Source organism: Cricetulus griseus, assembly GCF_003668045.3.
Source record: "Cricetulus griseus strain 17A/GY chromosome 1 unlocalized genomic scaffold, alternate assembly CriGri-PICRH-1.0 chr1_0, whole genome shotgun sequence".
Lineage (NCBI taxonomy): Eukaryota > Metazoa > Chordata > Mammalia > Rodentia > Cricetidae > Cricetulus > Cricetulus griseus.
The window spans coordinates 246,792,433-246,820,349 of record NW_023276806.1 but is presented as its reverse complement, the minus strand read 5'-3'; the positions used below and the strand labels follow the sequence as shown (position 1 = coordinate 246,820,349).

Sequence of the window (27,917 nt, the reverse complement as noted above, 5' to 3'; positions counted from 1 at the left end):
GGAGCCATCAATGGAGAGTTGGTCCAAGTGCTAGGCTGAGAATGAGCACTCGACCCAAGTAGGACGTCTGCATTAAGTCTCTCACCCCCAAGTCTCAGGGCACATCTCAGAAGAGGTGAGAACCGGCTGGAGTGTGGAGAGAAGAGCTGTGAAATGCTGTCTTCCGGACAGGACATGGTCGTCATGATTATGTTGTTACCCTCACATGATCAAGCCAATCAAAACCCCAGCAGACACCGTGATGATGGTCTCCAGACTCCGCCCCTCACTGAGGAGCCATGGCAGTGGATAGATGCTGGGGAGAGACAATCGTTCTTTTTTGAGGTTGTGGCCACTGGCAGATTTCCCATGATCTAATGGATATCTATGTTCCCATGCACATATGGGCAGCGCTAACTGCATTTGGTGGGTTATTTAAAAAAAAAAATGACATGAAGCTGGGAAGGGGAGGTGTTACGGGAATATGGGAGGAGTGGAGGGGGATGGGGTAGGCGCAGATTTCATTGTGTGCATGTATGAAATTCTCAAAAAATAAAGGGAAATATTTAATAAGTGGTGTGGCCCCGCTGTCAGGGAAACAGACTTGTTGGGAGAATAAACCCTTCCTGGCTCAGCACTGACCAGTGACTGACAGGAGCTGGCCTGTCAGTCTCCACAGCTTCTGGGAAATCACACTCAAGTGCCATTCCAACAGTATAACCACTAGAGGGCTAATACGCTGTTGTGTTCCTCCTAGGATATTTGGTACTCTGCTGCGTGTGAACACATTGTCTTTTGCTTATAATTTTTCTTAAATTAATCTCTCTCTCTCTCTCTCTCTCTCTCTCTCTCTCTCTCTGTGTGTGTATGTGTGTGTGTGTGTGTGTGTGCATGACACGGGTTGAGTGTGGGGTTTCTAGAACAACTTGTGGGAACTGGTTCTCTCCTTTTGCCATGTGGGTCCTGGGGATAGAACTCAGGTTGTCAGGCTTTGCAGCAAGTACCTTTATCCCTTGAGCCATCCAAAATCAGGACCACCTTGATTTTTGAGTCTGACTCTGTCCCTAGGACCCAGGTATCACTGATTGGTCTGGACTGACAGTAAACTTCAAAGTTTGTTCCATATCTGTCTCTCCAGCAGTGGGGTTCTAAGTGTGAACCACCATCCAGCTTATTACATGGGCTCTGAAGATCAGCGTCAGGTTCCAGGTTTAGTGGGCAAGCACTTTAGGTGGTGCCACCTCCCCAGCCCCAATTTTCTTTCCAATTTTCCAATTTTCTTAGTATTGGGGTTAAAACAGCAGAGAATAGTGAGGGGAATGTTGGGGTGTCAGAAAGAACTTGAGTCTTACATGGATTTGTTTTAGGAATGTGTTGTAGGCACACACACTTGCCTAGGTAAGTATGGAGGGCAGAAAAGAGCCTACATGTCCTTTATCACTCTCAGACTTACTCTCTTTGAACCTAGAACTCACATTTTGGGGTCTAGATTGGGAGCCAGCAAGCTGCATCACTGTCTCTGCCCGACTCAGTGGGAAACTCTTTTCTTTAAACATATTTATTTGTTGGTTTTTTGGGACAGGGTTCTCTGTTCTCTGTGTAACAGTCCTGGCTGTCCTGGAACTCCCTTTGTAGAACAGGCTGGCCTCAAACTCACTGAGATCCCACTGCCTTTGGCTCCCAAGTGCTGGGATTAAAGGCATGTGCCACCACTGCCCGGCCTTAACACTTTTTTATTATTAACCTTGTGGGGGACCGAATATCTCTGTTATGGAATATTTTAGGTCCCAGTCTCTGGCTGCCATTGGCGCCAGGAAGCGCAGGATCACCATTGTATTGTTAATTAACACTAGGCTGTTACTGTTTACCATAGCCTCAGGGTAATATGCCTCTTATTTGTATCTGTATGTGCCTAAGCATCTGAATAGGCCCTCACCTGGGCGGAGGAGCAGGAGGTATGAGCAACTTGGGAGGACAGAAGGTTGGGAGTGAAGAGGCAAGCGGCCAGAGCAGAGAGGAGAACAAAGAGAGAAATGGCTGCCTCGTAGTATTAGCAGGATGGTTAAGAAACACCAGAAAAGATGGCTAATAAAGAAATGACTCTACTTCCACAACATGGAACTGAGAGCTCTCTGAAGATGACAAGATGCCGCTGTTGGGTTGCTCGGAGCTTCCAGGTCCACACCCCCCACTCAGGTAGAACCTCATGGACTGAGGCTGAAGCATGCTGGGCCACGACATAACTTTTTTTCATTTATTTTACATACGGACCACAGTTTGCCCTCCCTCCTCTCCTCCCATTCCCTTCCCTCATTTCCCATCCTACCTCCATCCTCGTCTCCTCTGTGTTCATTCAGATAGGGTAAGGTCTCCCAAGGGCTTCAACAAAGCATGGCACATCAAGTTGAGGCAGGACCAAGCCCCTCCCTCTGCATCAAGGCTGGGTGAGGTATCCCAGCATGGGTAATAGGTTTCCAAAAGCCAGGTTAAGTGCCTGATCCTACTGTTAGGAGCCCCACAAACACACCAAGCTACGAAACTGTCATCCATGTGCAAAGGGCCTAGGTCGGTCCCATGAAGGCTCCCTAGCTGTAGGTCCAGAGTCCTTGAGCTCCCACGAGCTTAGATCAGCTGTCTCTGGGTTCCCCCATCATGACCTTGACCCCCTGGTTCATACAACTTCTCTTTAACTGGACTTCTGGAGCTTGGCCCTGTGCTTGGCTGTGGATCTCTGTATCTGCTTCCATCAGTTACTGGTGAAGGCTCTCTGATGACAATTAAGGTATTCACCAATCTGATTACAGTCACCAGTTCAGGCTCCCTCTCCACTATTGCTAGGAGCCTTAGCTGGGATTATACTTGTGGATTCCTGGGAGTTTCCCTGGCGCCAGATTTCTCCCTAACTCCCAAACACTCCCCCCAACAAGATATCTCTTTCATTATTCTGTCCCTCTGTCCCTCCCCAAGCTGTCCAACCTGATCCCTCAGGTGCCAATCCTCCCATCCCTCCTGCCCTCAGTTCACCTGGGATATCTCATCCATTTCCCCATCCCAGAGAAATCCATGTGTTCCTCTTAGGGTCCTCTTTATTACCTAGCTTCTCTGGGCTGTGGTTTGTAGCCTGGTTATCCTTTACTTTACAGCTAATATCCACTTATGAGTGAATACCCTCCATGTTTGACTTTTTGGGTCTGGGTTACCTCACTCAGGATAATGTTTTTCTTTCTTTCCTTCCTTCCTTCCTTCCTTCCTTCCTTCCTTCCTTCCTTCCTTCCTTCCTTTTTGGTTTTTTGAGACAGGGTTTCTCTGTGGCTTTGGAGGCTGTCCTGGAACTAGCTCTTGTAGACCAGGCTGGTCTCGAACTCACAGAGATCTGCCAGCCTCTGCCTCCCAAATGCTGGGATTAAAGGTGTGCACCACCACCACCACCACCACCACCACCTGGCAGGATGACGTTTTCCTAATTCCATCCATTTGCCTGCAAATTTCATGATGTTGTTTTTTATTGCTGAGTAGTACTACATTGTGTAAATGTACCACATTTTCTTTATCCATTCTTTGGCTCAGGGGCATCTAGGTTGTTTCTGGATTCTGGCTATTACAAACAAAGCTGCTATGAACATAGTTTAGCAAGTATCCTTGTGTTATTGAGAATCCTTTGGCTATATGCCCAAGAGTGGTGTAGCTGGGCCTTGAGGTACATCAGTTCAAAGTTTTCTGAGGAACCACCATACTGATTTTCAAGGTGACTGTACAAGTTTGCCCTCCCACCAGCAGTGGAGGAGTGTTCCCCTTACTCCACATCCTCTCCAAAGTAAGCTGTCCTTAGTGTTTTTGATCTTAGCCATTCTGACAGGTATAAGATGGATCTCAGAGTCTTTTTGATTTGCATTTCCCTGATGACTAAGGATGTTGAACAATTCTTTAAGTGTTTCTTGGCTATTTGAGATTCTTTTGTTGAGAATCTCTGTTTAAACCTGTACCCCATTTTTAAATAGTATTATTTGGTGTTTTGATGTCTAGTTTCTGGAGTTCTTTATATATTTTGGAGATCAGATGTGGGGTTGGTGAAGATCTTTTCCCATTCTGTAGGCTGATGTTTTGTCTTATTGACAGTGTCCTTTGCCAAGGTCACTTGTATACAAGAAAGCATTTAACTGGGGGCTTGCTTACAGCTTCAGAGGTTTAGTCCGTTATCATCATGGTGGGACATGATGGCAAACCTGGCACTGGAGCAGTAGCTGAGAGCTACATTCTGATCCACAGACTGAGAGAGACGCTGGGCCTGGCTTGGACTTTTGAAACTCCAAAGCCCACCTCCAGTGACACACATCTTCCTCCAGTAAGGGCACACCTTCTAATTCTTTAAATGCTTTCAAGTAGTTCTACTCCCTGGTGACCAAGCATTCAACTGTGTGAGCCTATGGGTCATTTAAACCACCTGTGATGGCTAGTTTTAAAATCTCTCCTTAGATTAAGTGGTAGGCAAGCCTGTAGAGCATTTTCTTAATTAGTGATTGATAGGGGATGTCCAGTTCATTGTGGGTGGTTCTATCCCTGGGCTGGTAGTCCTGGGTTCCATAAGAGAGCAGGCAGAGCAAACCAAGTATCAGCTCCTGCCTCCAGGTTCCTGCTCTCTGTGAGTTCCTGTCCTGAGAAACAGTGTATGGAAATGTAAGCCAAATAAACACTTTCCTCCCCAAGTTGCTTTTTGGTCGTGGTGTTTCATTGCAGCGTTAGAAACCCAAACTAAGAGACCCCACCCTACCCACTGCGCCAAGCTGTCTCATTAGGCCATGTCCTGCATTTTATGTGGGTTCTGGAGATCAAACTCAGTTCCTCAAGCACTTAATCCACGGAGCCATCTCCCCAGCTTGAGCAGGCTTATTCATCCAGCACTGAGTCTTCAGCATTCTAATTCAACAGGAAGGCAGAGTAGCATGAAGGGAAGACATGGCCGACAGCTGGCTCTGGCCTCTTAGGGAAAGTGTGTGTGTTTCTCTAAGGAGGAGTCTGACTTGTTGTTCCCAGGGCAATAGAGACAGAGACCCCAGGACAGGACCAGTCAGTTTCTCATCTGGGTGGTGTCCCTGTGGCCATTCTTTCTCAGTGTTGTCACCCTAAGCTTGGTTCTCTCCAGAGGTAAGGAGACCTGGTCACTGAAGGCCATCCCCAACCTGCAGAGGGGGCTCTGTAGGGAGACCACAAGGTCGGAGCAGAAAGGACTGACTGGTCTGTGTCCTTGAGGATTGCAAATGGTGACATACTTGGGTCACCTAGTCACCTGCCTTAGTGGACTTTGGTATGGTCCAGTTAGGACCACTGGCAGGTGTCTCCCCAGAGATGGTCCCTAAGCTGCGAGTGGAACCACAGCCTTCCTGATACACAGTCCAGAGAAGCAGGTGTAGAGCCAATCGCTGTAAAAATGTCTATGGGCTGCTGAATTGGCTCAGTGGGTAAAATTGCTTGCCACTAAGCCAATGAGCTGAGTCCAGTCCCTGGGACCTACATGGTGGAGGGAAGCTGTCCTTGTTATAGAACATGGGAAAAGAATATAGATTCAATCCAATTATAATTAAAAGATTTTTTGATTAGATGCTAGCAGGACTACAATCTCTGAGCCAAATTTGAGACTGCCATGAGAAGAGGGTTGAGGGAAGGATTTTTATAGGTAAAACCCTGCAAGAAGTCCTTTAATACCTGTGCAAACAAGCAAAAACTGGTTTGTTCTGCCAAGGTAAGTGCTTAAGACGACTCAAAACAATCTTTGGGGGCTCAAGACCTGCTTTGGCAGGTGGGGTGAGATGGGAGTGGTGTTTGGGTCCCAAAGAGGAAGTGTGTAGGGAAGGGAGGGAAGTACACCATCTGAGGGTGAATTGGGAGGGCTGTCAGTGCCCTTTATTGAAAAAGGAATATACCTTTTGTACTCAATGGTTTAGCCACAAGCAAGGTTGAAAGCAGACTCAATGATTCAGGACAGAAAGTGGCCATTAACTTCATTATAGCATTTTTGCATTTTTTTTCCTAAGACAAAAGCCATAATTTCAGCAAGTATCTAAATACCTACCTACTGTTGTCAAAGGTTCGGTAACTCCACTGGGCACCCTGTCACATTGAGAGAAGGACCACAAGTTCTTTCTGCTAGAGATGAGGAGAATGACTGCTTGAGCAAGCAGGACTTTTCTTAAGCCCCCGAGGGAGTAGAGGCTCTTTTCCAAATGTCTGACCTTGGGAAAAGGACTTCCTTGGGGACCAGACACTCCACTCCAATTTAGGAGCAATTTTCTTTCCTCAAGGGGCATGATGCATTGTTTGCACTGAGCTGTTTCCTAATTGTGCTCTTTGTGTGTTAGTCTTGCTGTGTGGGCCTATTTCCCTCATAAACTCCCCAAAGGGAAGGCCCTGGTGTCTAACTGTTTTCCCATTATACCATGTTCTGATTTCTCTACACTCATTAACTGAACTCTTGCCCTTAATGGCCTCAGGCTCTGAACCTGGGTTGTAAGTTTTCATCCTTGGGATAAGGTATGTCTAGGAAATCTCTAACTTTCCTGTGGTGTTATCAGGCAGGCACAGTGGAATTCCTCTTTCTTTGGTGGTGGGGACTTTTTTCCAAAGAATTATTTTATTTAAAGAGGCCACCATTTTATACATTCTTACCATTCAAAGCTTGAACAAAATTTCCCAAAGGAGTTGGGCGGCGGTGGCTCATGCCTTTAATCCCAGCACTCGGGAGGCTGAGACAGGCAGATCTCTGTGAATTCAAGGCCAGCCTGGTCTCCAGAGCGAGTGCCAGGACAGCCTCCAAAACCACAGGAAAAGGGATAACACATAGTGAGAATCATTTAAAATGAAAGTGCTAGAGAATTGTGGTCTGCAATGTCGAAACGCTGGAACTTTGTCAAGCAGCAATGGTAGATATACAGTCCAAGCCGTTTGGGTACTGACACAAACAAGTTACAGAAGGAAAAAAAAATAGTAGCTATATTATGATAACGCTTGAGAGGGATCTTGGGGGATTCCATGGCAGGCCAGGGACAAACATGCCAGGCAGACAGAGCTTTGTGAGAAGTTTTATTAGAAGGGGCAGGGGGAGAGAAAAGAGGTAAAGAGACAGAGACAGAGGATAGAAGAGAAGAGGGAGACAGGAAAAGTCCTGTCTGCTCCGGGGGAACAGCGGGAAGAGAGCAGGAAAGAGAACTGGAAAAGGTTCCTTTGCATGCAGACTACTTAGCCATGGAACCCTGGGCTGACCAGGGTGCTGCCTGAGTGCATTCTGCCAGGTGACAGGGGCAGGCCAGCATATACCTGAATCCTTAGACAGATCAAAACAAGTAGATAGTCAGGGGCTGGATATTTTTAGGGGTCTCTGTGACGGGGGAACTGGTAACTTATCTTCCAGGACTGGAGCCAAAACAGTTGGTGGGTACCAAGATGAATGCCCAGCACAAAATGGAGCTTCTTTAGCCATGACACCCTCTGACTTTCACACATGGCACACACACATGGCACACACACACACACACACACACACACACACACACACACACACACACACACCATAAATGTTAACCATGTTTAAAATGTTTTTATTAGTGCATTAGTAATACACAATAGTGAATTTCATTCTTTTTGATCTCATTCCTCCCTCAGTACTCCCTTTCCCCCTCCCACGGCACTGATCCACAACCCTTTCCAGGCCAGTTCTTCCTCTTCCTCTCACCTTTCTTGTGTGTGAAGCAATGAGTTTCACTCTTGCAGGAGCATGGCTGAGGAGTTACTTATAGGAGCATGGACAACTCACTGGTGGATGCACCATCAAAGAAAGTATCTCCACTCAGTGACTGTTAACTGTCTCTGTGGATGCTTCAAAATTGTTTTTGAAGATTTGTGTTGTTTTTAATTATGTGTTTGTGTGTGTGTGTGTTTGTGCATGTGAGTGTTGTGCCAGTGGAGGCCAGAAGAGGGCACAAGATCTCCTGGAGCTGGAGTTGTTTGTGAGCTGCCTGATGTCGGTGCTGGGAACTGAATTCTGGTCCTCTTCAAGAATGGTTCACCTTTTTAAAGCCGAGTCATCTCTCCAGATTTAAAACTCGACCAAGCAGTCAACCAGTCAGCCAACCAATCACTCATTCTCTGTGTGTGTGCATACATACCTGTCATGGTGCATGTGTGGAGCACATACCTGTCATGGTGCATGTGTGGAGGTTAGAGGACAGCTTGCTGTACCCAGTTTTTGCCTTCTGTTGTGGGTTCCGGGGACAGAATTCTCAGCAGCAAGTGCCTTTACCCATGAGCCAGATCCTGGATGCTCTTGAATAAAGTTGTCTCCTTTGGTTCTAGCTCTTGCTCTGAGGCAAGGTCTTTTTTTTTTTTTTTTTTTTCTTGTCTTCTGGGACTCAGTTTAGAGACTTCACAGAGTGCTTTCCATTGGTGCAGGATAAACCTTAGCGAGGTCAGGCCGTAGGAGCAGAGAAGCTTGAGGATGTTCTGGAAGTTTCAAAACCGCTGCTTGTGTCTGACCCATCTTGAAGATGATGCAGGAAGAGCAGCTTCATGCAGCTGAAGAGGGAAGGCGAGGGGGATTGGGAGGACGCCTCCCACCACATCGTCTCTTCAACCCATGCCCCTTTTCTCTCTGGGTGTCTCAGTGATGTAGGGACTTGCAAATGCCCAAGATGACCCACATTTCATCCGGGGAGAAATGTTCCTATCATCGGAGGCAAAAGAACGGGTGAGTGGTGGGGAGAGGAGGACCGGACCCGGAGGTAGGAGGAGCCCTTCCTTCCGTGTGGGTCACATGGTCTCCCAGCAGCAGGGGCCACAAGAGTCCCCCACTCCGAGGGCTTCTTCAGAAGTTTTAATTTCTAAAAATGTCCTTTTACTTCTTTGCGTGAGTGGAGGTCAGATGACAGCTTTGTGGGGTTCCCTCCACTATGTGGCTGTCACCCAGATATTGAATGCGGGTGCTCTGAACCACCGAGACGTATCCCCAGCCTTGAGAAAAGGAAGGGAGGGAGGGAGGGAAAGAAGAAAAAAAGAAATAGGAAAAAGAGAAAAGAAGATGACCCAGAGAGCTGAGCTCTACCATGGTTCTGTGCACCAAGCAATTAGAGTGAACCCGCGCGTCTCCGCCAGCTCCTCTCCAGAGCTCTGCCTGTCAATCATTCAAGTACCGGGAGGACTCTCCAGAGCTCTGCAAAGGTTCTCTTCCGGGTATTCTAGCGCCTCCACCGCCTCAGCTCTCTTAAGTCCTCTTCTGCAGCAGCCCCCGCATTTCCAGGGATGCTGCCATTCAAAGTTGAGAGTCCCTTCATCTGTGCGCTTAGAGTTCCTAAACAGCAGCCAAGGAGCTGCTGGAAGGTGAGCTTGGAAGGCACAGCTCAGGGTCGAGTTGCTGACAGATCACAGATGGACCCCATTCTGGAAGTATGCACCTCCTCCTCCCCCAAGCACAGACTCCGATCTGACTAGCATCAGGGGGTGTGAGCAGGGATGCAGAGATAGCCGAGCACGTAAAGGCGCTGACTGCCAAGCACGATACAGTTCAATTCCCAGGACCCATAGAGTCCACAAACTCCAGGAGTTGGAGTTGTCTTCTGGCCTTCACTTTATATCGGAAAAATTTGCAAAGGCCATTTTGTCTGTCACGAACACCTGAGTGTTGGGATTACTTTTAGGCACACTTAAACCCTGACTTGAGGAAATCTTTGTATCTGATCAGTGGTTGTTTTCTGAGATTTATTGTGCTGTTTTTCTAAAGGAGCTTTATGGCCTTCACATGACTTTAAACACAAGACATTCCTGGCAAACCTGGATTTCTTGTATTATTGGGTACTTCAAACAGTGCACAATAAGGACTGATACATTTGTAGGTCATGTGTTCCTTCAGGCAGCACATAGATCATATCAGAGGCTCCAGTATGAGAAGCTTGACTTACTCTAAAAACAACTTTTGTGTAACAATCAATGAATAGGCTAGTGTAGAGCTGCTTGGGGGTTGAGACCATTTCCCCTGCTGCTGCAAAGCTTCGTTTAAGTCTTGAATGTCTCTATGCTCTCTCTCTCTCTCTCTCTCTCTCTCTCTCTCTCTCTCTCTCTCTCTCTCTCTCTCTCTCACACACACACACACACACACACACACAGCAAGGACTACCCTGAATTTACTTGTCATGTTTTCCTGCAGCCTGGCCAGCATCTAGTGGTACTCACTAACTAAACACTAGCTGAGAAAGCAAGCAAATGAGTCTCCCAGTAAAATCCCATAGGGAGCCTCTGTCCATAAAGTTGGAGACTGGAGTTCAATCCCCAGCACACACACACTGGTAGCATCAGCACTGGAGAGGTAGAGGTAGAGACAGGAGAATCATAGGGACCCACTGTCTAGTCAAACCAGAGAGCTCCAGGGTCCATGGGAGACCCTGTATCAAAAATTAAATGGAGCCAGGAGCCAGAGGAAGGTGGATCTCTGTGACACACACACACCATGTACTCATACTCTACACCAGATACCTGAGAAACACAATCCTTAGAAATGCATATACTACAATCCACAAGCTAAAAATCTGCATACGAAGGGGTGGGAAGTTCAGTGGTTAGTGCATTGCTGCTTTTGCAGATGACATGGGCTCCACTCCCTGCACCCACTTGGTGGCTCAGAATTGCCTCTAACTCCAGCCCCAGAGGATTCACTGCCCAATTCTGACCTCTGCAGGTACCAGGCACACCAACGGTGAACACACGTGTAGGCAAAACTCATCCACCTCCCAGAAAAAGAAATTAAAAGAATTCTCTAGAATCCACATAGGACAGAATGTGTGTTTCTGAACCTGAGTTTAAACTGCTTCAAATACTATTTTCCAATTGCCTCCATGTTCCCGCAGATTAATTTCCTTTTCCTTTACAGCGATTAATATCCTATTGTGCATACATCCCCTATTTTCACTCCCCACTCTGCAATTGCTGGCCTTCGAGAATAGGACAGCGGATGTGCGCTTGTCTCTGTAGTAGGATAAGATGTCCTTTGGGAATGTGTGGCACACACTGCTGGGTCATATGGAAAATTCTAGTCCTTCTGTCCCTGCCTCCTCAGTGCTGGGATTACAAGTGAGCACCACTATACCCAGCTTTTAAAATTTCATGTGTGGTGTCTTGCTTACATGCAGGTCTGTGGATACTCTAACCTGGCTTTTATGTGAATAAAAATGTTTTTATTCTAATAACCCGGGTCCTTATATTTGCATGGCAATCGTTTTACTGACTGAGCTCTCTAGCCCACTAAAGTTGTATTATTTGACATCCATCTAAAAAAGAAAAGAAAAAAAGAGCTAATACTAGTTACCATCTAGCTCCGAGTCCCGGAATTGTGTTGTTTCATGACTTGACAGTGCTGGCATGCGAGGGGGTGAGATTAGCATTGGAATATGGCTTCCAAGGCTGGAGAGATGGCTCAGCAGTAGTCAAGAGCGTTTCATGCTCCCTCAGATCTGAGTTTAGTTCCTGATACCCATTTTCAGTGTCTCACAGCTGCCTGTAATTCCAGCTGCAGGGGACTGACTGACTGACTGTCAACCTTCAGAACCCTTGGGCACTAACACACATGTGAGTGAACACACACCACACACAAACCACAATGCCATCCGTCCAGCTCCCTCCATCTCCTTACACCTTCTCTGACAACACATGAGATGGTGCATTTTGGAAGAGAGCAGTCTTTAACTTTTTGTAAGGTCTTACTATCATGGTGAAATTGCAATCCTTAAGATAACTAAAGTTCCAGCCGGGCGTTGGTGGCGCATGCCTTTAATCCCAGCACTCAGGAGGCAGAGGCAGGCGGATCTCTGTGAGTTCGAGGCCAGCCTGGTCCCCAGAGCGAGTGCCAGGATAGGCTCCAAAGCTACACAGAGTAACCCTGTCTCGTAAAACAAACAAACAAACAAACAAACAAAAAACAACAACAAAAAAAGACAACAAAAGTTCCCTCCTACATTAATAGGGTTGGTGAGATGACTCAGCCAGTAGTATCACTTGTGGCCAGGCTGGACCACAGTCAGATCCCTGGGGCCCAAATGGTAGAACTGACTCCTCCAACTGTGACCCTACATGCATGCTGTGGCGCAGTCCCAGACACACACACTGGAAGATGGTGCTGGCACTGGCAGCATGAACCTGTTGAAACACTTCCACTCCCCAAATTGACACCCCCCCCACACCCCATCATCCACATCTTGTGCAAGTTAAGTTGCCAGCAAACTACCAGGGAAGCACCAAGGGGAGGATTCCAGAATGGCTGGTTCTGGAATGCCCACACCAACATAATTCCATTAAGAAAATTCACCTCACTCTGAACTACATGGTAACCTCTTGAGCTTGAGTAAAACCCAATCACTCATGTTTGCAGTGCTGGGGAACTGAGTCCAGGGCTCCTGCAAGGAAAGTCAAAGCAACACCCATGAGCAGAGCTCTGCACAGTGGCAGTGTTGAAATCACTGATGCACACCTGAGACACCATTACAGCTAAGTGACAACATTCCCCAGAAACAGAGGACTGGAGAGAGGACTCAACTCACCTGAAAGGTTCAGGTATTATGCTGGCCTGCCCCAGTTACCTGTAATTCACTCAGGCAGTACCCTGATCAGCCTAGGGTTCCATGAGTGCTAGTCTGCACACAGGTGTAAAGGACCCCTTTAAAAGACAGACCCCGCCCATTTATGCTTTTACCTTCCCCTTCCTCTTTGCTCTCTGCTCTTCCTCTTATCCTCATTGTCTCTTCTCATCCCCCCCCCCCAGAATAAACTCTATGATTCATGTACTATCTATGGTTCGTGTTCCACCTTGAGCCTTCTAATTTTTAACTTAAACAAAAGAACATTACCTATAGGATCAGCTCAAAGGGATCCAATGCCCTCTTCTGGACTCTGCAGGAATCTGATCTCACATGTGCACCCTCCCCCATAACAGATGGGACATACATTCAAAGTTCTATTTTAGTAAACTTTGTGCTGGTAAGACATGGAATAGACTAGACAGTTGAGACCTATGACAACATCTGGACATTTACAAAATCATCTTTTTATTGATCCATTAATCACAAAGGCACTTAAAATTTGTTGATTAAACATGTATAACTAAACCAAAAATACCAACAGAAACCCTGTCTTGAAAAACAAAAAACAAACAACAAAACAAAAAAAGAATTGGAAACTCGCAGGGCATTGGTGGCGCTCGCCTTTAATCCCAGCACTCGGGAGGCAGAGGTAGACGGGATCTCTGAGTTCGAGGCCAGCCTGGTCTCCAGAGCGAGCGCCAGGATAGGCTCCAAATACACAGAGAAACCCTGTCTTGAAAAAAACAAAACAAAACAAAAACAAAAAAGAATTGGCACCTCACAGTATGCTCACACATTTACCAGCGAGCTCCGGAGAAAGACCTCAGGACACCATCACATCGTGGCTTCTGGACATCACTGGAAATCAGCAGGTTTTATGAGATTTGGGGGGTTGAAATGTTAACACAGCAAGAATCCAAGTATTCCGCCATCTAGAGTCTGAGTCTGTGGTAGAACTTATTGAGGACTTTCCCCGTACTGCTAACAGTGATATGTTTTCTCTCCACTGTCTCCGCGTGTGTGCTGACAGGGATGGGCAAAAAGCTTTCCCAGGTAGTATTCACCTCCATTAAGTTCTCAGTGCTTCCTAACAATGTTTTCAACTCAGGACTGACACACCAAACTGTGGTACAAACTTCTAACTGAAACCAGTGCAGGCTTCCCCACACATACTATACTCACAGGCTCATTTTTAACCTGGATGTGTGGAGCTCTTCTACTTATACTCAACACCCACTGTGTATAGTCATGTGTCTACGAAGACTTTTGGAGTACGAGAACGACCTACCACATTCTTCACATCTATAGGGCTGCCCGTTGTGTGTCCTCATGTGACTCTGCATGTAACTGGAACAGCTGAAAGCCTTCCCACACTCCTTACAGTCATACGGCTTCTCTCCAGTGTGAGTGGTCATATGGTTTCGTAAGGAAGCGACATATTTAAAGGCTTTCCCACACTGTGTACATCCATGAAGTTTCTCTTCGGTATGGGTTTTTTGATGGTTTCGAAGCGAATAGACATAGGGATAAGCTTTTCCACACACCTCACATTTGTAAGGCCAGGCTCCACTGTGTGTCCCTAAATGTCTCCTTGCACAATGGCCAGAAGTAAAGGTCTTCCCGCACTGCTTACACTCATAGGGTTTCTCTCCAGTGTGAATTCTCTTATGTGCTTGAACATGGCTGGAATGTCGGAAGGCTCTCCCACACTGCTCACACTCGTAAGGTTTCTCTCCAGTGTGACTCCTTTTGTGCAGCTGAAAGGAACTGTAACTTGTGAAGGCCTTCCCGCAGTATTTACATTCATAAAGCTTTTCTGTTGTATGAAGCCTTTTATGTACCTCGAGGGAACTGGAAGTCCAGAACATTCTCCCACAATCCTTACATTCCGGTATCTCTCCAGAGTGAATGATTTTATGTCCCCGAAGGGCTTCAGCATTAGGAAATGTTTCCTCACACACTTTGCATTTATGCCTGTCTACATTGTGAGTTAGCATATGCCTTTCAGCACAGTATCGATAACTAAAGGACTTCTCACAATGCAAACATTTGTAAGGTTTCTCTCCAGTGTGGAGCTTTTTATGCTTTTTAAGGGAGCTAGGACACGTAAAGGTTTTACCACATGTTTTACATTCACAGTATTTCTTTACATATTTCTGATAGTCACATGATTTTTGTTTAGAGTTGAATGCAACATGCCTCTTTGGGGATAACTGACTGATGTGATGTTCAGGAAGCTTTAATTCCAGTGTTTTGTTTGTGATACCAACTGGATTTTTGGCTACAGCTTTTCTGTGTCGGCCACTGTCTGCAAGTTCACGGTCTCTCTTTATCACTTGGATTCTGTAAGAATTAAAGTTTGCTTATTAACAATTTTATACTTATTAGTAGATGAGATTCACATTGGGAACATTCACAAGGTAATTTAGGTGTTTATGCCCCAAAGTGTGGGAAGACATGGGAGCACTGGAGTGAATGTGTAAAGGAGATAAAAATCCTGAGTGAATGTACATTGCTGACATAGGCACAGCCAGACTTTTTCCTCATTCCAGATGTTTACAGCCTGAGGTTGCCGTTTGAAGACATCTCCTACAGAGACTAGCTCTGAGGTGTAATGACAAAGCTCTCAGACTCCAAGTTTCTGCATAGCTGATGTTACTCCAGAGTGCACACTGCCCACTAGTTATTAATTTAAAAAATTATTTTATTGTATGTTTTTAATAATTTACTTAACTTTATGTGCATTGGTATGAAGATATCAGATTCCCTGGGACTGAAATTACAGACAGTTGTGAGCTGCCATGTGATTGTTGGGAATTGTTTTTCCTCTGGAAGAAAACAGCCAGTAATCTTAACTGCTGAGACACCTCTCCAGCCCCCTTAATTATGTTTTTCAAATGATGTGCATGTGTAGTTTGAATGAGGACGGCCCTCTCAGACTCACACATTTGAATGCTCGGGTCCCAGGGGAATGTCTTTTTTTTCTCTTCTCGAGACAGGGTTTCTTTGGGTAGTTTTTGGAGGCTGTCCTAGAACTAGTTCTTATAGATCAGGCTGGTCTTGAACTCACAGAGATCCACCTGCCTTCTGCCTCCCAAGTGCTGGGATTAAAGGCGTGCACCACCACTGCCTGGCCCCAGTTGGAATGTCTTAATACTGTTTTTACATAATGTATTTTTGCAAACCTGTAATATCCACAGCATACAAACATTCATTTTCAGAGCTTAGGGAGATTGCTTTTAAAAGAATGTTCTTAAAAGAATAAAGTCTGAACTTGTGCTCTTTTTTTATATTTTCCCAACATCCAATGATTCTCTTGAGGGACACAGCTGTTCCTTTGTGGGCATTCATTACCTGAGATTTTGCTTTAGACTTCTGTAGTAAGCTTCCAGATCCCACTGTTCCCATTCTGTTTCTAAAATAGACACATTACAATTAAAACAAAAACAAACAAACAAAAAACCAAAAACAAAACAATAGTACAAAGTGATTATTAGATGCTTAGTGCAAGGGGCCAAGCTTGGCTGACTGTACCCATCTTCATTCTGATTCAGCACTCAACAAAGCAACAGCGAGTGAAGCCGAGCCTTCAGGCTCACCTATAGAAGTCAGGTTCCTGTAGGTTTCTTGCATCACGTCTCTGTAGAGATTCTTCTGCATAGGGTCCAGCAAGGCCCACTCTTCATCAGTGAAGTTCACAGCCACATCCTCAAAGGTCACCTTGTCCTGAAACACAGGGGAATGCAGCTGCTGATATTCTTCATTGATACAAGGCTGAGAGGATAATGCTTCAATCAGCTCAGGACTTGGTAATCAGACCTACTGTCTGCATCTCCTCCCACACTGCAACTGTGATTTCAAGTAACAGAGTTCTAGTTTGATTTCTGTTGCTTTGATGAAAGACTCTGACCAAAAGCAACTTACTTAGGTGAAGAAAGAATGTGTTGTTTGAATGAGAATGCCCCACTGATTCAAATATTTCAATGTCGGAACTTTTTAGGAAGGATTCAGGCATGACCTTGTTGGAGGAGGTGGGGGGTGGGCTTCTAAAGTACAAGCCATTCCCAGTGTGCTCTGCTTCCTGCTTGTGGATCAGATGTACGCTCTCTGCTCCCTGAAATGATGGCCATGGACTCACCCTATGAAAAACTGTAGGAGAGCCTTAATTAAGTGCTTTCTTTTATAAGCTGCCTTAGTCATGGTGTCTCTTCACAGCAATGGAAAAATAACTGAGGTAGAGTTTACTTGGCTTACACTTCCAGGTTATAGTCTATCATGGAGGGAAACCAGGGCACAGAATCAAGCAGGATTTTAGGACAGAAACTATGGAGGAATACTGTCAGCTCACTTGAAGGCTTATACTCGGCTAGCTTTTTTTTCCCTCTTCTTCAATATAGACCAGGACCATCTGTTCAGGGAATGTTGTTGCTGACAGTGGGCTGCACCCTCCTCTATCAACAATCAACAATCAAGACAATTGCTCAATCAACAATCAAGACAATTGCTCACAGACAAGACGACGTGCCAGTTTGGTCTGGGCAACCCCTCAATTGAGACTCCCTCTCAGATGACTCTTAAGCTGGTCAAGTTGACAGTTACAGCTAATTAGGGCAGATACACAGAAGGAGCAGCCTTTTATTGGCAAGTGGAAGTAATGATGTATATAGTGCAGATTTGAGCCCTCTACAAGAGCTAGTTCTAGGACAGCTTCCATAAGCCACAGAGAAACCCTGCCTCGAAAAATGCCCCCCTCCAAGAAAAAAGAAATGACAAATGACAAATAGCCCAACTTTAGGTCAAAAAGCCTGTTTCTCTGTGTAGCCCTGGCTGTCCAGGGCCTCAAACTCACAGAGATCCACCTGCTTCTGCTGGAATTAAAGGTGTGCACCACCACAGCCTGGCTTGTTGCTACTGCTTTGAAGAGTTAAAATAATTGTTTCTTCTTGCTTTTATTATATATTACATGGACAATATTTTGCTTTCTGCCAAAAATAACAAAATGCTAAAAAGACTACAAAAATAAAAATTGGATTAATCTTTTGGATTTATAGTCCTCATAAAACATTAAAATACTTGCTTTTCTACTTTACGCTGCTGTAAAATATTGAAAACTGACAATACTTCTGCACACACTGCCAAGCCTTTTCAGGAAATTTGTCAATAGATCTTAGACATTGATCTTGTGTAAGGTTTACAAACATCAGTATCCTGGCAACTACAACTGTATTGATCCTGGCAATTGCCACTATATTTTGTTTCTTATAAAAGTGTAAGGGCTGGAAAGATAGCTCTGTGCAGCGGTTAAGAGCTTTGGCTGCTCTCAGAGGTCCTGAATTCAATTCCCACCAACCACTTGGTGGCTCACAACCATCTGTAATGAGATATGATGCCCTCTCCTGGCCTGCAGGCATAAAATAAACCCTTAAGAAGGTATAAAAAGTCTGAGTGCTCTCAGTAAAATTGTCACAGCCTCCGTCTTCCTGGCCACCATCAGGAAACCTGGTAAGCATGGGTGCTTACAAGAATTAGCTCTGCCCTTCTACCATGTGGGTCTCAGGGACAAGAGGTCACAAGACTTGGCAGCAAGCACCTTCACCTGCTGAGCCATCCAACTGGACCTTAACATCTATTCAGGGTCTGTGGCACTTGACTGAACAGTGCTGAAGGAGTTCATAAGAATTCCCAAAATCTGGCCGGGCATTGGTGGCTTATGCCTTTAATCCCAGCACTTGGGAGGCAGAGGCAGGCGGATCTCTGTGACTTCGAGACCAGCCTGGTCTACAAGAGTGAGTTCCAGGACAGTCTCCAAAGCCACAGAGAAACCCTGTCTCGAAAAACAAAACAAAGGGCTGGAGAGATGGCTCAGAGATTAAGAGCACTGACTGCTCTTCCAAAGGTCCTGAGTTCAATTCCCAGAAACCACATGGTGGCTCATAACCATCTGTAATGAGATCTGGTGCCCTCTTCCAGCCTGCAGGGATACATGCAGGCAGAACATTGTATACATAATAAATAAAAATAGAAAAAAAAAACTTAAAAAAGGAAGAACATTGTTTAAAAAAACAAACAAACAAACAAAAAAACACAAAAATTCCCAAAATCTGAATTTGGGAAGGGATCCCACCAGCTTAAATAATGGGAGAATCATACCAGGAACTGGCTGGATTGCTCAGTGGGTGAAAGTGCTCGTTGTGCAGATCCATGACCTGAGAACTGACTCCTCCATATGTCTGCCATGCACATGCGTACCCCACACCCAACTATCACCACCACCACCACCACCATCCATAAAAGTAACACTACTGGTGCTGGAGAAATGCTCAGTGGTTAAGAGCATGTTTTTGTTTTTGCAGAGGACCCAGGTTTATTTAATCCTCAGTATGCACATGGTCACTGCAATCTGTAACTTCAGTTCTTGGGATCTGATGCCCTCTTCTGATCTGTGTGCACTGCAGATCTCATAGTTCGAGGCTGGCCAGGTCTACAGAGTGAGTTCCAGGACAGGCTCCAAAGCTACACAGAGAAACCCTGTCTTGAAAAATCAAAACCAAACCAAAAAACCCTTAGTTAACAAAGATGGTAAAGAAGAAATAGAAGCCAGGCTTTGGTGGCACAGTATGTTATTGCACGGCATACACTGCAACATAAGTAAAAGTCAATCATTTCAAAGATGACCTGCTCCTTCAAGCTCCTGCAGCTGTGGCATCCCCACCACATAGGAACAGAACTGAAATAAACCCCAAGCCCCTTAAAAAATAAATAAAATAAGAAAACAAATAAATGCAAGGAGACCCATGTACTTTTAGCACTGAAAGAAGGATGGAATATCTAAACAGCAGAATCTTGAGGAAAAACTACAAGGAATATTGGGATCAGACAATGTGAACAAAGCCAGCTGTCCACGAAATTCGACTCTTACAGGTATGTTTTTTAATATGGTATCAGATTACATGGGGTGGGTGTGGTTAGCAGGTGGTGTGGGGTGGTTCTGTTGCTGAGACACTTGCTGTTCTTCCAGAGGCCAAGGAAATCCCCAGCACCCACACTGCATGGAGCACAGCTACTTATTATAATCCTGGCTCCTAGCTGGGCATTAGTGGTGCAGGCCTTTAATCCCAGGACTCAGGAGGCAGAGGCAGGTGGATCTCTGTGAGTTCGAGACCAGCCTGGTCTACAAGAGCTAATTCCAGGACAGCCTCCAAAAGCCAGAGAAACCCTGTCTTGAGTCCCCCCCCCCCAAAAAAAAAAATTCTGGCTCCAGAGGAGCCAGTGCCTTCTCCTGGCCAATGCACTCAATATATCTCTCTCAAACCCACAAAAAGAATCTTTTAAACCATGACAATCCCAAGAACCTGAGAAATTAAACTCAGGAAAATAACAAAAGGAAAAGCCTGTTCTTTGAAAAGATGAACGAGAATCTAGAAATTATCAATCTGTGAAAAGAAGACCCAGTGACAATAATCTAATGGAAATTAAAGGGGCCACAAAGTATTGGGAGCCTTACAGCTTGGCATGAACCTTTAGGCCAAACTTGGCATGTCACACGGTTATAGATCTGCCTTCTGATTATATATGGCTTCTAGAAACATGAGCACCCAAAAGGAACAACATGACCCTGAAGTCAATCCTTTGTTCCAACCACAGGCTCAGTTACCTAGGCAACCCTCCCTCACCCCACCACCCATCAACTTTTCACTCTGCCAACATCCTCCTTCTATGGTTTTCTGACATCCTGCTTGAACTAACACCTGGCTCTTGGCTTCTGTTTCCCCTCCCCTTTGCCCTGCTCTGCTGACTATATAAGCTAGCCTGGGAAAAATAAAATTTGCCACTTGGTCAGAATCCTCTCTTGTGGTCATGCTCTCAGCATCTCTTGTCCCCATTCCCCTCCCTGAACATCTTGCCCTAGGTTGATGTCCTGAGGGTCAGGACAACTACAACAAAGGAATATCACGAACAATTTCAGACCCACATATTTAATGACTTGGCTGTAGTTAACCAATTGTAAGAAAGAAACAAAATACTGAAAATGGATACAAATAGAGGTAATAGGATGAATGAAGGCTCAAAGCCAGCCCAAGCAGCAAGTGCCTGTTTGCTTCTGTCCTTATTATTCTAACCACCAATATGACTCGTCCAGCAGGCCAGGTAATTGGTGGGTCACGAGGAGGTATCAATGGGAGCGAGAGGGGTAGAAGACCAAGCGCATAAGGACAGAGTCAGTCTGTGTCTCGTCAAGGTCTCGTTTATTGAAGGGTAAAGCTTGCTTATATGTAGGGGATTTTGCTCAGGGCGAGGTAGGAGGGTAGGAGGAATGGAAAATTTAAGAGGAAGTAAAAATAAGGTTGGCCTTGGCCCATGTCCCTGCAACCGACCAACCGAGGCCGATTCCGAGAAGTAAAGGAACATCCTGTAAAACATGTTTTGAACAGCTTATCTAAAAAGAACATCTTGTGGTTGGAACAGGCCAGAGCAGGTGGCTTGTGCAAGGTCCTGCTCGAGATTCTCTTTTGGCCCTCAACACCAATAATCCAAACCAAACCAACCAACCAACCAAACAAACAAACAAACAAACAAAAACCACCAAAATCTTACATCATACCATGAAATGCTTAATCTTACAGACAAGGTTTCACTATGCAATCCAAGCCGTCCTAGAATTTTCTATGTAGCCTAGGCTGGCCTTAAACTCCCAATCCTCCCACCTCAGCCTCTGAAAGCTGGGGTTATAGGCATGAGCCACAATGTCTGACTAGTATAAAAAAATCTCATCTGCTTGGCTGAAACAGAATTCACTTTAGCAAGATTCAACAGAATCCACCCAGTGTCACTCCAGTTCACAGGGGAGCCCATATTCTCAAGGTGGATGCATTTCTTGCTTAGTTCCAGTGGTACCTAAAATCCCAGGCCTGGGTATCAAAGTGAAACCCTGCACCACACACCTGAGGCTGGTGAGATGGTTCAGCAGGCAAAGGAGCTTGCCATCGCGGTCCCCCCACAACATGTTAGTGTGAAAAGAGTGTAGGTAGGTGGGAGAGATGGTTCAGCAGTTAAAGAGCAATTGTTTTTTTAAAGGACCTGGGTTTGGTTCCCAGCACCCACCTGTCACTCCAGATCCAGGGGATCCAGCTCCCTCTTCTGACCTCTGCTGGTATCAGGCACGCATTGGTGTGTACATGTACACATACAGGCCAAACAACCACACATAAAATAAACCACAGAGGAAAGAGAGGGGAAGGAAGGAAAAGGAAAAAAGAGGGGCTGGAGATGGCTCAGCAGCTAAGAATGCAGATGGCTCTTCCAGAGGACCCAGGACCCACACAGCAGCTCACGACCATCTGTAGATCCAATTTCAGGGGATCTGATGCTCACCCAGCCTTGGGGGGCAGCAGGCATGTGCATGGCACACATATACAGGCAAACATTCATATACATAAAAGAGAAGGGCTGGAGCATGGAAGCTGGAAGCACTTGCTGCTCTTTCAGAGCTCAGGTTTGGTTTCTAGCACCTTCTTCAGTTCTAAGGGGTCCAATGTCCTCTTGGCACCAGGCATACACATCGCATGCACACGCCCCTCATCTGTCTAACCTCCCCTTCTACCCCCACACAGTCTGTCCAGCCAACCTCAGTGGACCCTCCTCCTCTCCTATTCCTACACTCCTTCCAATATCCTACTTGTTCTCATCATTTTATTTCCTTAATTTTTTTTTGTTGTTCAGTTTCAATGTAGCCCAGGCTGGCCCTGAACTCCCAATCCTCTTCCTTCTACTTCCCTAGTAGTTGAGATCACAGTATAGGCCACGAACAAATGCCTTTTCCCTGTGTTTTGGGGGGCCAAGTTCTCATGGAGCCCAGGCTGTCCCTGAACTTAATTTTCTAGCCTCTGATCCCCAAGTGTTAGGGATTCAGGGACACACCACTATGCCTGACTTACTGGGAATAAACCTGTTTTTTTTCCCTTTTACTTTAATAAATTTTATGTGTCTGAGTGTTTGCCTGAATGTATGTCTAGGTGGTATGTACATGCTTGGTACATGCAGAGGCCAGAAGAAGGTGCCACATCCTTTGGGACTGGAGTTTTAGACAGTTGTGAGCCACCATTTAAGATGGGGTCTCATGCAGCTAAGGCTGACCTAGAAGCCAACAGCTGAGTCTGGCCTTGCTTTCTTCCTGCCTTTACTTCCCAGTGTTGGGATCACAGGCCTGTGCCACCATGCCTGGTACCCACATACATAGGAAGACATGCAGGGGCTGTTTCAAACACCAGCTACAGGACATACAAACTCTCAGACAAACTATCATAGCAAAATGAAGAGGTTCAGTAGATGAGGGAGGGAATGAGGTGTGTGCCTTAATTATGGGATGGTAGAGGCCTCAGAAGGTAGAAGCACTTTTGCTACTCAATTGTGGGGACAGTTCAGACCCAACAAAAAATTGCCCCCTCTCAAACAAAAAAGTTTTTCTTCTGAAAGTTGAGAGCTTTAACCCACCCTAGCCTGAGGCCACACGGTCCCTCCATTACAGCCACTCTGAGAACAGGCAGAGGGAAGGTGGCTGGGGCTTCCTAGCTGTCAGTCCAACAGACAATGTGTGAGCCCCAGATACTGCCTGTTGGCAAGTGTTAGGAGCCAGTCTCGGGGCTGGGAACCCGGGTCTCTAAGGAGGCCTACAAGTTTCTAGGGTTTGGGTATCAGTTTCCTGGTAACTCCTTGAGAACTGAAGTTCCCAAGAGGGAGAGCAGGGCAGGGAAGGAGGGAAGGAGAAGGGGGGAAAGAGAGAGACCATGTTAAAGATTCTGAGGCCAGGCGTTGGTGGCCCACGCCTTTAGTCCCAGCACTCGGTAGGTAGAGGCAGGTGGATCCCTGTGAGTTCGAGACCAGCCTGGTCTACAAAGTGAGTCCCAGGACAGCCAAAGCCACAGAGAAACCCTGTCTCAAAAAACAAAAATCAAAACAAAACAAAAAGATTCTGAGGCCAAAATGACCGAAGACCCTGGAGAGTCGACCACATGTTTAATCCCTGGCACTTGAGTCAGGGAAGATCTTTGTGTCCCAGGCCAGCCTCCTCTACAGAGCCCCTGGGCTACAAAGTGACACCTCCCCCCAAATCTTCAAGGGCTGGAAAGATGGTTCAGTAGCTATAAGCATTTTCCAGAGGACCTAGGTTCAGTTCCCAGCACCCCTATGGGGCCATTCACAAGATTATGGAGTTTTTGTCCCTTTGAAAGCCCACATCACCGGGGCACACCTTTAATCCCAGCACTCGGGAGGCAGAGGCAGGTGGATCTCAGTGAGCTCAAGACCAACCTGGTCAACAAGAGCTAGTTCCAGGACAGCCTCCAAAGCCACAGAGAAACCCTGTCTCGAAAAACCAAAAAAAAAAAAAAAAAAAAAAAAAAAAGAAAGCCCACACCCTCAAGACTATTAAAACCCTACAATTCCTAAGCCAACCACAAGCTTCCACAAACCCCCGAAAGGCTGAGACTGTCAAAGCCTCAGAAACCCACAGCATTAGTTCCTACTTGCTGCAAACCCGTGGCTCCATGAGGTCTTTGATAAGCACTCCATGACTCTTTGTTCATTTTTTTTGGAGACAGGGTTTCTCTGTGTAGCCCTGGCTGTACTGGAACTTGATCTGGAGTGCTGGGATTAAAGGCGTGAGGAACCAACACTCATGTAAACACTTCCACGGTTTAACAGTGTTTGCGGGTCCAGCCATGGCCACTCATATTTGGATTCAGAATAAACTATGCCTAGGCCTTTGAGAGTTGAGTTTTTTCCATTAGCTTGCATTGTAGTATAACTGCTTTCACTTATGTTGCTAGAACTGGGTCCCTGTTTTTTGTAGAGGACCCTGAATGAAGATGGCACAATAAACACCATCCTATGCCTCCTATTACTATTCTAGGAACCCAGTTAAGTTTCTGGTTCCTCACATCTGCTCATCGTCTTGTAAGGCACTCGGCAATGTCTGGGGTCAGACAGCCCCAGGTGCAGACTTATCTCCTAGCAACACATCCCATTTACTCTATTTAAGCCCCACTAGTGTGTCTAATAAATGAGACTTGATCAGAATATTGTCTTGTCTCCATCTCTTGAGTCTCTTGCCCCTTCATTCTCACTCCCTTTTTCAGGGTTCCTGACTGACCCTGGGGGCAAGATTTTTATTATATATAGCAATGCCTGCATTATGCCTGCAGGCCAGAAGAGGGCACCAGATCTCACCACAGATGGTTGTGAGCCACCACGTGGTTGCTGGGAATTGAACTCAGGACCTCTGGAAGAGCAGCCTGTGCTCTTAACCTCTGAACCATCTCTCCAGCTCCTGTCTTCAGATAACAGGTTATGAAACAGTGCTGGCCAGTCCGGGTTACAGTGTACCTCCAAACCCTGCCCCTCTTGTTTGTGGTGCAATGAACGGGAAAAGAAACCTACAACCGAAGGGAAAATTTTCCAAGTAGTAGTACTTTTTCTGTTGGGGACAAAGATTTCTTTTTTTAATGTTCGAGTGAGTGCTGTCTGCATGTATGCTTGCATGCAAGAAGACGGCACGAGATTCCATTACAGACGGCGGGGAGTCAACATGTGGTTGCTGGGAATTGAAGTCCATCTCAGCCATCTCTCCAGCCCGGGGACAAATACACTTATAGTCATTCCCTTTCTCTCATCTAACAGGTTTCTAAATATGCACATAAGGAAATGCATCTTTAGGAAAAATAAGTGAAACTGAAAGAGTTCTGCGCCATGGTTCAGTTTAACAGATGTTTGCTGCGAAGCCTGACGACTTGCAGCCAAATATCTCAGGGCTTGGCATGAGATCCTAGGCCATGCTCCGCCGGCCATAGTTATATATTAACCTTTACATAGCAGCTCCTTAGAACCTCAGTTCAAGAAAAGAAACAACTTGACCCAGTCCTCCACACTACGGCTCAGTCCCTAGGTAACCCTTCCTGGACCCTTCATGAACTCTTTACCCTGCCAAACATCCTCTTTGTGGCTTCCTAATATCCCGCCTACACTAACACCTGGCTCACAAACAACTCAGTCTACCCATCCCCATATCCTTCTATGCTGATTAGATAAGCTAGCCTGAGAAAAATAAAGTTTGCCACTTGATCCGAATCCTGTCTAGCGGTCGTTCTTTCTGCGTCTCTTGTCTCCATTGCCTATCCCTGAATATCTTCCTCCAGATTTAAGTCCCGCGGGTCGGGACAGACTGACCTCCCCACCGGCCCACCCCTACAAATAAGTATAATTTAAAACATCAAAATAACAAATCTAAAAGCTGCCAGCCTCAAGAGTAATCAACCAAGAGAGGGTCCTAGTCTCCTTTTGCAAGACTCCATTGCGGCTCGGCTGCGGGCTCCATGAAAAGCGGTCTGCAAACGCTCAGCAAGTTCCGGGAACTTGCGAGCCTCAATCCGGCCGCCGGCCAAGCGGAGCCCGCGGCCCCTCCGCCCCCCTCCCCCGCGGTCCCCCACACGCGTCTCCACGCCGCACTCACCATAGCGCTCCCGCCCTCCCTGCGCTCCGCCGGCCGCCACGGAGGACCGTGTGCGCTGCGGCGCTGCCTGAGTCAGTGCCGAACAGGGCGGCACCGGAAAGAGCGGCTGCCCGCTGCTGACTGGACGGATTCGCTTATACGCAATCTTGATTGGCTCCCTGGAGTCCCTGATCCTTGATGGACAGGACCAGTGATCTGTTTTGCTGCCTCCAGCACAGTCCCGAAACTGGTGCGTTCCAGCGCAATCCTGCCCAGGCCAGGTTGCTGCCCTGGGGCATTCCACAGCTGGTTTGATCTGGTTGGGCCTGAGCACCGGGCTGAAGGTAAAGCCTGGAGTTCCAGGCTATCCTGGGTTGCATAGTGAGAGGTCAGCCTGGGCCACAGAAGAACTTGTCTCCTAAAGGGACACAAGAAAAGTTCAAATTTATTCATGGAAAATTGGATGTGATGGCACACACAACCTGTCACTCAGCATTGGGAAAATGGAGGCAGGAGGATTAGGAGTTCAAGGCTACCTAGGGCTACAATGAAACCTGTTGGGGGCCAGGCCAATCTGAGGCCCAGATTCAAGACAAAGGGAACACTAGTTTTGTGTCTTTGTCCTGGGGCAGACTAGGCAAGGTCCCGGACTATGGCTAGAGCCTCGAGGGAGTCAAGGTTTCAACCGACCGGCCGTCCTCCCAGGGCTGGGGTTATCAGTCCCAAGGCCACTGTGTACTTGGTCTGTGCCCTTGAGATATCCTGTTTACCTTTTGTGCAGCATTGCTTGATAAGTTTTCCTGTTAGGGATTGAGGGAGGTGACCTGGAAATATTTAAAAGCAGACAGGTGTCTTTATGAGCTGAATTATTCTCTAGTCAGAATGTGGTGGGGTGTTCACCAAAGAAGACTCCTCAGACATGGTTTTAAGCCAATAGAATTGAGGAACCTGCCTGACTCCTTTTTGAAGGCAGTAGCCATTATACTGTACTTTAACCCCCTCAAGACAGGGTTTCTGTTTGTAACAGTTCTGGGTGTCCTGGAACTGGAACTCACAGAGATCCGCCTGTCTCTGCCTCTGGAATGCTGGAATTAAAGGTGTGTTCCACCTTGGCCCAGCCTTTATGCTCTACTTATTTTTAAAGTTTCTATTTACTGTGAGTTGAGTTGTTTTCTGTTTCCTGGAATCTGATTGTCAGGAGCTCTTACTGGGCTTTTACCCGGGAGGAATGATGACAGACTCAGCAAGTTGGTTTTAACTATATATGTTATACTTCACACTTCTATCAAAGCAGAAAGGGACCATAGCCACTAGGCTATCAGCAGGCCTACCTCTCCAGCGGCTCAGCTCAGATTCGAGGCAGCTAGTCTCCTGAGGTCCCGGGATCTAGTCTCAGAACTGCCTTCTGCTGGATGGACTGGTTTTTCAGGTTAGCGGAGGGGAGACCCAAGATGAGTTTCACACAATCTAGGGCACTCTGGGTTCCCAGTTCTGAGCTGATCCGTTAAAACACACTTTGCCACGCACAACAGGTTCTGATTCCTTCTTATCTCTAGAAGTCGGTAATGGGCCTATGCTCCCCTTTCTTAATCTCCCTCCAGCCAGGCCTCTGCCTGTCTGGTTATAGGCTCCTTACGATGACCTTCCCCAACTATGACCTTGACTTATTTTTGAGAATATCCTGACCCCTCCCTAATCTCATGGTGGGTGATCATGTGATTTTTTGAGGGTTTTTGTAGTTCCCAATTGCCCCATTATCTCCCTTCTGTAAAACTGTTTGCAGGTGTACCCCTTAAAAGGGGCCCGTGATGGGCTGGAGAGATGGCTCAGAGGTTAAGAGCACTGGC

General features: G+C 46.4%; 1 protein-coding gene across 3 annotated transcripts; it reads right to left on the bottom strand.

Annotated features, from left to right (window-relative positions):
• Positions 1 to 8,343: 8,343 nt before the first annotated feature.
• Positions 8,344 to 26,224, bottom strand: LOC100756518 (zinc finger protein 709). Of its 3 annotated transcripts, none has more exons than XM_027394914.2 (4): positions 26,092 to 26,224; positions 16,187 to 16,313; positions 15,942 to 16,002; positions 8,344 to 8,689 (listed from the first exon to the last, which is right to left on the bottom strand). In XM_027394914.2, exons 1-4 carry the CDS (start codon positions 26,092 to 26,094, stop codon positions 8,596 to 8,598), a joined length of 285 nt encoding a protein of 94 aa, XP_027250715.1. In that variant the 5' UTR covers positions 26,095 to 26,224; the 3' UTR covers positions 8,344 to 8,595. The 3 variants fall into 3 exon arrangements, with proteins under 3 accessions (XP_027250715.1, XP_027250714.1, XP_035307135.1); XM_027394913.2 differs by lacking the exon at positions 8,344 to 8,689 and adding an exon at positions 13,030 to 14,930 and having other exon boundaries at positions 26,092 to 26,223; XM_035451244.1 differs by lacking the exons at positions 8,344 to 8,689; positions 26,092 to 26,224 and adding exons at positions 13,030 to 14,930; positions 16,512 to 16,682.
• Positions 26,225 to 27,917: the final 1,693 nt, after the last annotated feature.

Excerpts from the sequence above, each read along its gene's own strand:
- LOC100756518 (XM_027394913.2), bottom strand. Across the intron at positions 16,003-16,186 it reads CAGGAACCTGACTTCTATAG|AAACAGAATGGGAACAGTGG; the intron begins GTGAGCCTGAAG and ends TGTCTATTTTAG. Across the intron at positions 14,931-15,941 it reads AGTCTAAAGCAAAATCTCAG|AATCCAAGTGATAAAGAGAG; the intron begins GTAATGAATGCC and ends TAATTCTTACAG.